The 10,526-nt window shown below is 61.9% G+C and overlaps 1 protein-coding gene across 1 annotated transcript; it reads right to left on the bottom strand.

Moving 5' to 3' along the window:
- Window positions 1-584: 584 nt before the first annotated feature.
- On the bottom strand, window positions 585-10,519 carry LOC137309871 (histone-lysine N-methyltransferase SETD1A-like). The gene is made up of 7 exons (XM_067977887.1): window positions 10,087-10,519; window positions 6,950-7,147; window positions 5,832-5,919; window positions 4,459-4,610; window positions 4,242-4,302; window positions 2,352-2,693; window positions 585-780 (listed from the first exon to the last, which is right to left on the bottom strand). The coding sequence occupies exons 1-7, from the start codon at window positions 10,186-10,188 to the stop codon at window positions 671-673; spliced, it is 1,053 nt and encodes a 350-aa protein (XP_067833988.1). The 5' UTR covers window positions 10,189-10,519; the 3' UTR covers window positions 585-670.
- Between the last annotated feature and the right edge of the window lie 7 nt (window positions 10,520-10,526).

Raw genomic sequence — 10,526 nt, 5'->3', positions numbered from 1 at the left:
AGAGGGGGGCTCTCCGTCTCCCCCGAGGGGCGCCCCCGCCGGCCGGCCGCCTTGCGGGCGGGGGTCAGGCGGGGCGGCTTGGCGTAGCTGTGCTCCAGGTGGAACGTCCGCTCGGGCCGGGGCGGCGCCTCCTCGGCCTCGTCCGACGTCTCGGTGTGCTCGGAGTCCCGGTCGCTGTTGGCGCCCGACGCGGGGACCTCCGGGGCCAGGCGGGCGGCCTCCGCGGGCCACGGGGGCGAGAAGGCGGCGTTGGCCAGCTCCAGCAGCGAGGTGGCGCCCAGCTGCTCCATGAGCCGCAGGCTCGCATCCTCCGAGGAGTCGCGGCTCGGCGCCCCGGACGGGGCCGGCTCCGGGCCGCGCTGCCTCGAGCGGCCCCGGCCCGCCCGGGGCGGGGGCTCCTCGCTGGGCGCCTTCACCAGCGCCGCGTGGTCGAGCGGAAGGTTCCAGATGGTGGTGGGGCCCCCCCGTGGGCTCTCTTTCCTCCGCGGCGACGCGGGGGCGGGCTCCCCGCGGGAAGCCTCCGTCTCCGCGATCTCCTCCTCCTCTTCATCCTCCTCCTCCTCCTCCTCGGACCGCGAGAACGACACCGTCTTGCGCGGCTTCTTTGGCGGAGGCGCGACGGGCTCGTCCTTGGGCGCCAGCTGCGTGCCAGCGTCCGCCATCTTTTCTTTCACGGTGGGCTCGACGCTGGGCGCCGTGTCCGGTCGGAGCTCCCGACCCGGCTCCGGTGGGGGCGACGGAGGTTTCTCTGGTTGTCCGCTGGTTTTCCCGGCGGTGGCTCTGGAAAAAAAACAAAACGCAACGGGGGATGAGAGCGGAGGGAAACACGGTGCGGAGAGCGCTTGACGCACTGATTTAGGGAGCTGACCTTTCACCTCCAGGACATGACCGGTGGCCAAAAGGGTCTCCAGGCCGCACATGGAGTGAGGCCGGAGCTCCCTCTGTCCAGTTAGCAGCGGGTCACAAGGAACAGGATGCAGAGGGGGAAAGGACAGTGTATCGAACGCACTGTGAGACCCGGTCCCAGAGGGGGAAAGGACAGTGTATCTAACGCACTGTGAGACCCGGTCCAGAGGGGAAAGGACAGTGTATCTAACGCACTGTGAGACCCGGTCCCAGAGGGGAAAGGACAGTGTATCTAACGCACTGTGAGACCCGGTCCAGAGGGGAAAGGACAGTGTATCTAACGCACTGTGAGACCCGGTCCCAGAGGGGAAAGGACAGTGTATCTAACGCACTGTGAGACCCGGTCCCAGAGGGGGAAAGGACAGTGTATCTAACGCACTGTGAGAACCGGTCCCAGAGGGGGAAAGGACAGTGTGTCTAACGCACTGTGAGCCAGAGGGGGAAAGGACAGTGTATCTAACGCACTGTGAGACCCGGTCCCAGAGGGGGAAAGGACAGTGTGTCTAACGCACTGTGAGCCAGAGGGGGAAAGGACAGTGTATCTAACGCACTGTGAGACCCGGTCCCAGAGGAGGAAAGGACAGTGTATCTAACGCACTGTGAGACCCGGTCCCAGAGGGGGAAAGGACAGTGTATCTAACGCACTGTGAGACCCGGTCCCAGAGGGGGAAAGGACAGTGCGTCCAACGCACTGTGAGACCCGGTCCCAGAGGGGGAAAGGACAGTGCGTCCAACGCACTGTGAGACCCGGTCCCAGAGGGGGAAAGGACAGTGCGTCTAACGCACTGTGAGACCCGGTCCCAGAGGGGGAAAGGACAGTGCGTCTAACGCACTGTGAGACCCGGTCCCAGAGGGGGAAAGGACAGTGCGTCTAACGCACTGTGAGACCCGGTCCCAGAGGGGGAAAGGACAGTGCGTCTAACGCACTGTGAGACCCGGTCCCAGAGGGGGAAAGGACAGTGCGTCTAACGCACTGTGAGACCCGGTCCCAGAGGGGAAAGGACAGTGCGTCTAACGCACTGTGAGACCCGGTCCCAGAGGGGGAAAGGACAGTGCGTCTAACGCACTGTGAGACCCGGTCCCAGAGGGGGAAAGGACTGTGTATCTAACGCACTGTGAGACCCGGTCCCAGAGGGGGAAAGGACAGTGCGTCTAACGCACTGTGAGACCCGGTCCCAGAGGGGAAAGGACAGTGTATTTAACGCACTGTGAGACCCGGTCCCAGAGGGGGAAAGGACAGTGTATCTAACGCACTGTGAGACCCGGTCCCAGAGGGGGAAAGGACAGTGTATCTAACGCACTGTGAGACCCGGTCCCAGAGGGGGAAAGGACAGTGTATCTAACGCACTGTGAGACCCGGTCCAGAGGGGGAAAGGACAGTGTATCTAACGCATGCGTGTCCCCCCTATGCTGCTTCACAGCGTTAACCCGCTCCATTAACTCACCAGTTATGACCATCGCGTCCTCCGTCTCCCCGGCGCTGACCTCCTCTGCCTTGACCTCCTTCGTCTCTCCGGCCCGTTCCCGTCCGTCTTTGACCGGCCGACCTTTGCCCTCCTCGGCCGGCGGGCAAGTGACCTCTGCCCTCGCCGCCTCAGCCTTCGCCTCCTTCTCCTCGGCGATGGAGCCGTCCATGGTGGATTCGTCCATGGTGTCTGCGGCCTCCTCCTCCTCTTCCTCCTCCTCCTCCTCCTCCTCCTCCTCCGAGCTGCTCTCGAAGCCAGACGTGGGCTCTGACTCTTCCTCCGTCTCGTCTGCCTTCGAGGACATGTCGCTGGCCACCTCGTCTTCAAAGGGAAAGGGAGCGTTAACCACGGCCAGGGACATGCAGCGTCTCGGTACATGATGCAGCCAGCAGATCTCCCCTGGCATTGCTCGCAAGCCCATCCCTGGCACTGCTCGCAAACCCCTCCCTGGCACTGCTCGCAAGCCCATCCCTGGCACCGCTCGCAAACCCCTCCCTGGCACCGCTCGCAAACCCCTCCCTGGCATTGCTCGCAAACCCCTCCCTGGCATTGCTCGCAAACCCCTCCCTGGCACCGCTCGCAAACCCCTCCCTGGCATTGCTCGCAAACCCCTCCCTGGCACTGCTCGCAAACCCCTCCCTGGCATCGCTCGCAAGCCCCTCCCTGGCACCGCTCGCAAACCCCTCCCTGGCACTGCTCGCAAACCCCTCCCTGGCACTGCTCGCAAACCACCCCTCCATGGCATTGCTCACAAACCACCCCTCCATGGCATTGCTCACAAACCACCCCTCCATGGCATTGCTCGCAAACCACCCCTCCCTGGCATTGCTCGCAAACCACCCCTCCCTGGCACTGCTCGTAAGCCCATCCCTGCCACTGCTCGCAAGCCCATCCCTGCCACTGCTCGCAAGCCCCTCCCTGCCACTGCTCGCAAGCCCCTCCCTGGCACCGCTCGCAAACCCCTCCCTGGCATTGCTCGCAAACCCCTCCCTGGCATTGCTCGCAAACCCCTCCCTGGCACCGCTCGCAAAACCCTCCCTGGCACCGCTCGCAAACCCCTCCCTGGCACTGCTCGCAAACCCCTCCCTGGCATTGCTCGCAAACCCCTCCCTGGCACCGCTCGCAAACCCCTCCCTGGCACTGCTCGCAAACCACCCCTCCATGGCATTGCTCACAAACCACCCCTCCATGGCATTGCTCACAAACCACCCCTCCATGGCATTGCTCGCAAACCACCCCTCCCTGGCATTGCTCGCAAACCACCCCTCCCTGGCACTGCTCGTAAGCCCATCCCTGCCACTGCTCGCAAGCCCATCCCTGCCACTGCTCGCAAGCCCATCCCTGCCACTGCTCGCAAGCCCCTCCCTGGCATCGCTCGCAAGCCCCTCCCTGGCATCGCTCGCAAGCCCCTCCCTGGCATCGCTCGCAAGCCCCTCCCTGGCATCGCTCGCAAGCCCCTCCCTGGCATCGCTCGCAAGCCCCTCCCTGGCATCGCTCGCAAGCCCCTCCCTCCAAGGCATTGCTCGCAAGCCCCTCCCTCCAAGGCATTGCTCGCAAACCACCCCCCCCCCCATGGCATTGCTCGCAAACCACCCCTCCCTGGCATTGCTCACAAAAGCCCCTCCATGGCATTGCTCACAAAAGCCCCTCCATGGCATTGCTCACAAAAGCCCCTCCATGGCATTGCATTGCTCACAAACCACCCCTCCCACGGCATTGCTCACAAACCACCCCTCCCACGGCATTGCTCACAAACCACGAGCAATGCCTCGGGAGATCCCGGTTCGAAGAGGAAAGGCCAAAATTAATCCGCAAACTAAGAATCGAAAAAAAACTTGAACAAAGTCTGCCCGCATGCGCTGAAACTACCTTCTTCGGAATCCTCCTTCTCGCTGGCCTCTAGCTCTCTTTCCTCCTCTTCATCCTCCTCCTGAAGATGAAAAAAAAAATGTCGGACAGAGGAAAAATAAAATTTTCTAAAACAATTTTTTGCAACAAGTGCGGAAAAGACATGGCGGGGACGGGGAGAAGGGCCCCCCCAACATGATAAAAAAACCGTGCGGAGTTTTCGAGGCGGGTTGCTCACCTTGTCTGACGCCTCCTCTTCCTCCTCGCCTTCGCTGTTCAGCTCCAAGGACTTGGACGGCTTGCCTCGCTTCTTGGCGCCGTCGCCCTCCCGCTTGGCTGACTCGGAGGACTGGCTGGCCGCGTCCGACGCGTCCTTCTCCCGCTCCGTCTCTGCGCCACGCAAGAAGGGGTCAGCGTGGAAGGGTCGGGTTTGGTGCGAGAGAGAGAGAAATTTTTTTAAATCGAGGAGGCGGGAACAAGAGGGAAACGGTCGAAAAAGGTTAAAAAAAAATAAAGGCGCTCGGGCGAAGTCATAGAATCGTCCCGCACAGGCCGTTCGGCCCATCGTGCCTGTGCCGGCTCTTTGACAGAGCTGTCCAATTAGTCCCACTCCCCCTACCCTTTCCCCTGCAAGTTTTTTCCCTTCAAGTATTTATCCAATTCCCTTTTGAAAGTTATTATTGAATCTGCCTCCACCGCCCTTTCAGGCAGCGCGTTCCAGATCATCACAACTCGCTGCGTAAAATAACATTCTCCTCATCTCCCCCCCCCCTCTGTCTCTTTCCCCGATTATCTTCAATCTGTGTCCTCTGGTCACCGACCCTCCCGCCCACTGGGAAACAGTCTCTCCTGGTTTACTCGCTCGAAACCCCCTCGTGATTTTGAACCCCTCGATTAAATCTCCCCTTGACCTCTGCTCTGAGGAGAACGATCCCAGAAATTAAATCAACTTGCAATGCTGTGGTGCCTTTAACGTAGGGAAAAGCTCTCTCTCCCCTTGAAGGAATTCCACAGTGGAGTGGGAGGGGGTGTAACAAGACAGAGGCTAAGAAGTAGAGATTAGAAGGGGGGTGATAAAAGCTCGGCCAGAGAGGTGGGAACCTGGAACTCTCTCGCCCCGAAAGGCTGTGGACACTGGGGCGGGGGGGGACAACTGGAGTTTTCAAGATGGAGATCGATAAATTTTTGTTGGGTTTCGAGGGATGCAAAGGTGGAGGAATGGGAGCTGATTGAATGGCGGGACAGGCTCGAGGGGCTGAACGGTCTCAAAGGAGCAGGAGGAGGTTGGGGAGAGAGAGGGAGGGAATTCCAGAGTGTGGGGCCGGGATGGCTGGAGGCATGGCCGTCAATGGTGGGGCGAAGGGGAGTGGGGGAAACGCAAAGGGGGCTAGAGACCGAGGTTGGGGGAGGAGGGGACGGCTGGGAGGGGGGAGCGGGGAGGGGAACGGCCGGGGGGAGCGGGGGTTCTACAACATGACGGGGGGGGGGCGGGGGGGGGGGAGCCCCAGTTCTGGGCGGGGCCTTCGATGGGCAAGGTCCATTCACAACATTGCCTTCCACGTCTGAATGCCAGGGCTGCACCCCTCAACTCCCCCCACCCCCCAGAATTACCTTCATCCTCCTCGTCCGGGGGCAGAGAGGGACGAGGGCGTTTCTGCTCCACGCTCTCCGGAAGCTCGGACAGTTCTTTTCTTTTCACCTGGGGAAGAAAAATAACAAAGAGAAGGGAAAGTGTCGGGCAGACGGAGGGGAAAGGAGGCCGATCTGGACCAGGATCGCAGGCAATGTGCAGAGTTTACGATGCAGGCTCAGGAATAAAAACCAACGGGGAAACAGCGAGATCCCCCATCCCGCCCCTGTGAATGTTTCCCACACTGTGAGACCCGGTCCCAGAGGGGGAAAGGACAGTGTATCTAACACACTGAGAGACCCGGTCCCAGAGGGGGAAAGGACAGTGTATCTAACGCACTGTGAGACCCGGTCCCAGAGGGGGAAAGGACAGTGTATCTAACGCACTGTGAGACCCGGTCCCAGAGGGGGAAAGGACAGTGTATCTAACGCACTGTGTGACCCGGTCCCAGAGGGGGAAAGGACAGTGTATCTAACGCACTGTGAGACCCGGTCCCAGAGGGGGAAAGGACAGTGTATCTAACGCACTGTGAGACCCGGTCCCAGAGGGGGAAAGGACAGTGTATCTAACGCACTGTGAGACCCGGTCCCAGAGGGGGAAAGGACAGTGTATCTAACACACTGTGAGACCCGGTCCCAGAGGGGGAAAGGACAGTGTATCTAACGCACTGTGAGACCCGGTCCCAGAGGGGGAAAGGACAGTGTATCTAACGCACTGTGAGACCCGGTCCCAGAGGGGGAAAGGACAGTGTATCTAACGCACTGTGAGACCCGGTCCCAGAGGGGGAAAGGACAGTGTATCTAACGCACTGTGAGACCCGGTCCCAGAGGGGGGAAAGGACAGTGTATCTAACACACTGTGAGACCCGGTCCCAGAGGGGGAAAGGACAGTGTATCTAACACACTGTGAGACCCGGTCCCAGAGGGGGAAAGGACAGTGTGTCTATCGCACTGTGAGACCCGGTCCCAGAGGGCTGGTTTGACCTGGGTTGAAAGGTCAGCCCTTGGGAGTCCCCCCAGTTTCCCTCTGTTCCGTCGCGAGGCGGGGGAAGACCCTCGGGTGGGGGCCGGGGTGAACTGTCGGCAAAACGGCTTCTTACCTTGAAAGACGGGAGGCGAAGTGAAGCTCGAAGGCCCATCCCAAACCCGAAGCTCTCCAGGCTGCCCCCTCCTCCTGCTCCTGCTCCGCCCCCGCCTCCTCCGCTCTTGGCCCAGTCGACCAGCGAGAACATGGCTGGCTCTTTCGGCTTGGGTTTCTCCTCTTCCTTGGCCTGCAGCCTGGCCGCGTTGTGGAAGGGCTGCGGGAGAGACAGAAGGAGAGAGAGAGAGAGAGAGAGAGAGAGAAACACACGGGCGTTAAGGCTCGTCTGAAGGAGGTCAACTCCGCCCCTTTCACCTCCCCCCACCCACCCGGGATCGTGCTGTGCGCAAAAAAAAAAAAAACGGCCGCTGCGATTTTCCTGCGGCTCGAGTTCAGGCCTCCCCGAGGCCCCCACAGCCTCAAGGCCTGGGGATCGCTGACTGAAGCTTCTCGTCGGCCATTCTGCCCCTCCGCTCAGAGCTTGCCCAAGCTCAAATCGACAACCGAGCATAAACGTCCCTCAAGGCACCTCGCAGGAGCGGAAATCAGGCAAAACTCTGACCCCGAGCCACACGACGAGACGTTAGGACGGGTGACCAAAAGCTCGGACAAAGAGGGGGGTTTTAAGGAGCGTCTTAATGGAGGGAGGGAGCGAGGCGGAGAAGTTTCGGGAGGCGGAGAGGTTCAGGGAGGGAATTCCAGAGCTCGGGGCCCGGGCGGCTGAAGGCAGGGCCGGCAATGGTGGAGCGAAGGGAGCAGGGCGATGGACAAGAGGCCCGAATTGGAGGAGGACAGAGATCTCGGAGGGTTGTCGGGGCTGGAGGAGATGGAGGGGGGGGGGAGGGGCCATGGAGGGATTGGAACACCAGAATGGAGAATTTTAATATCGAGGTGTTCCCAGACTGGGAGCCAATGTGGGTCCAGCGAGCACAGGGAGAGGGAGTGATGGGTGAACGGGACTTGGTGTGAGTTAGGGTACGGGGTTCCCTCACCGCATTTACATCTTAAAGAACAGGCAGATCGGCTCCAACTCCGTCACTCCTCCCGGCCGAGGGGTCAGTAGGACCAGGATCAGTGAGGAACCCCATGGCTGAATGCTGCCGCTCGTCACCAATGCAGACTCATTCAGAATGAGCACTGGAGCGAGGTACCACAGGCAATCAGCTCTCTTAAAATCAAAGCCCTATTAGATACAGAGCAAAGCTCCCTCTACACTGTCCCGTCAAACACTCCCAGGGCAGGTACAGGGTTAGATACAGAGCAAAGCTCCCTCGACACTGTCCCGTCAAACACTCCCAGGGCAGGTACAGGGTTAGATACAGAGCAAAGCTCCCTCTACACTGTCCCATCAAACACTCCCAGGGCAGGTACAGGGTTAGATACAGAGTAAAGCTCCCTCTACACTGTCCCGTCAAACACTCCCAGGGCAGGTACAGGGTTAGATACAGAGCAAAGCTCCCTCTACACTGTCCCGTCAAACACTCCCAGGGCAGGTACAGGGTTAGATACAGAGTAAAGCTCCCTCTACACTGTCCCGTCAAACACTCCCAGGGCAGGTACAGGGTTAGATACAGAGCAAAGCTCCCTCTACACTGTCCCGTCAAACACTCCCAGGGCAGGTACAGGGTTAGATACAGAGTAAAGCTCCCTCTACACTGTCCCGTCAAACACTCCCAGGGCAGGTACAGGGTTAGATACAGAGTAAAGCTCCCTCTACACTGTCCCGTCAAACACTCCCAGGGCAGGTACAGGGTTAGATACAGAGCAAAGCTCCCTCTACACTGTCCCGTCAAACACTCCCAGGGCAGGTACAGGGTTAGATACAGAGTAAAGCTCCCTCTACACTGTCCCGTCAAACACTCCCAGGGCAGGTACAGGGTTAGATACAGAGTAAAGCTCCCTCTACACTGTCCCATCAAACACTCCCAGGGCAGGTACAGGGTTAGATACAGAGTAAAGCTCCCTCTACACTGTCCCATCAAACACTCCCAGGGCAGGTACAGGGTTAGATACAGAGTAAAGCTCCCTCTACACTGTCCCGTCAAACACTCCCAGGGCAGGTACAGGGTTAGATACAGAGTAAAGCTCCCTCTACACTGTCCCGTCAAACACTCCCAGAGCAGGTCCAGGGTTAGATACAGAGGAAAGCTCCCTCTACACTGTCCCATCAAACACTCCCAGGGCAGGTACAGGGTGAGATACAGAGTAAAGCTCCCTCTACACTGTCCCATCAAACACTCCCAGGGCAGGTACATTGTCGTGTCCTCTCTGGGACCTGGACGGATGGAGGCAGGTGGGGAGGGGGAGGGAGCGAGGGGGGGGAGGGAGCAAGGGGGGGGGAGGGAGCGAAGGGGGGGGAGCGAGCGAGGGGGAGGGAGCGAGGGCGGGAGGGAGCGAGGGCGGGAGGGAGCGAGGGCGGGAGGGAGCGAGGGCGGGAGGGAGCGAGGGCGGGAGGGAGCGAGGGCGGGAGGGAGCGAGGGCGGGAGGGAGCGAGGGCGGGAGGGAGCGAGGGCGGGAGGGAGCGAGGGCGGGAGGGAGCGAGGGCGGGAGGGAGCGAGGGCGGGAGGGAGCGAGGGCGGGAGGGAGCGAGGGCGGGAGGGAGCGAGGGCGGGAGGGAGCGAGGGCGGGAGGGAGCGAGGGCGGGAGGGAGCGAGGGAGCGAGGGCGGGAGGGAGCGAGGGCGGGAGGAGCGAGGGAGCGAGGGCGGGAGGGAGCGAGGGCGGGAGGGAGCGAGGGCGGGAGGGAGCGAGGGCGGGAGGGAGCGAGGGCGGGAGGGAGCGAGGGCGGGAGGGAGCGAGGGCGGGAGGGAGCGAGGGCGGGAGGGAGCGAGGGCGGGAGGGAGCGAGGGCGGGAGGGAGCGAGGGCGGGAGGGAGCGAGGGCGGGAGGGAGCGAGGGGGGGGAGCGAGCGAGGGGGGGGGGAGCGAGCGAGGGGGGGGAGCGAGCGAGGGGGGGGAGCGAGCGAGGGGGGGGAGCGAGCGAGGGGGGGGAGCGAGCGAGGGGGGGGAGCGAGCGAGGGGGGGAGGGAGCGAGGGGGGGGAGCGAGCGAGGGCGGGAGGGAGCGAGGGCGGGAGGGAGCGAGGGCGGGAGGGAGCGAGGGCGGGAGGGAGCGAGGGGGGGAGGGAGCGAGGGGGGGGAGGGAGGGTGAAGATCGCCCACCTTGGCCTTCTGCTCCTTGCGCTCCCACCACTCGTCGAAGGTCCGGAACGCCACCATCTCCACCATCTTGCGGTTCAGGTCCCGTTTCATGATGTTCTTCATCTCCTGGATGAGGTTGGCGAGCACGCTGTCCACCGTGGTGAAGTGGGGGTCCTCCTTCTGCCCCTCGAAGGGCCAGAGGCGGCCTGGGTAGTCGTAGGGTTCGTAGGAGGAGGAGGAGGAGGAGGAGGAGGCGGCGGCGGCGGTGGGAGGCGGAGGCTGGGGCTCGGGGTAAGGCCGCCTGTCCCGCTCCCGGTAGGGCCCGTAGGCCGCTTGGGCCCCGAAGGCTGCCTCGGCGGGGTAAGGGGCGAAGGACTCTCCCCGGGGCCCTTGCCCCTCATCAGCTGCTGCAGGCGGCTGAGCATGTGGGTCTGCATCTGGAAGGACATGGACATCCCGCA

Source organism: Heptranchias perlo, unplaced genomic scaffold (assembly GCF_035084215.1).
Source record: "Heptranchias perlo isolate sHepPer1 unplaced genomic scaffold, sHepPer1.hap1 HAP1_SCAFFOLD_1865, whole genome shotgun sequence".
Classification (NCBI taxonomy): Eukaryota; Metazoa; Chordata; class Chondrichthyes; order Hexanchiformes; family Hexanchidae; genus Heptranchias; species Heptranchias perlo.
This window is presented reverse-complemented; position numbering and strand designations above follow the sequence as displayed.

Bases quoted from the DNA above. Each gene is read 5' to 3' on its own strand.
- LOC137309871 (XM_067977887.1), bottom strand. From the start codon at position 10,188: ATGAAGAACATCATGAAACGGGACCTGAACCGCAAGATGGTGGAGATG. The intron at 5,920-6,949 runs GTAAGAAGCCGT...TTTCTTCCCCAG, and splicing joins TTCGCCTCCCGTCTTTCAAG to GTGAAAAGAAAAGAACTGTC. The intron at 4,611-5,831 runs GTAATTCTGGGG...TGCGTGGCGCAG, and splicing joins CCCGGACGAGGAGGATGAAG to AGACGGAGCGGGAGAAGGAC.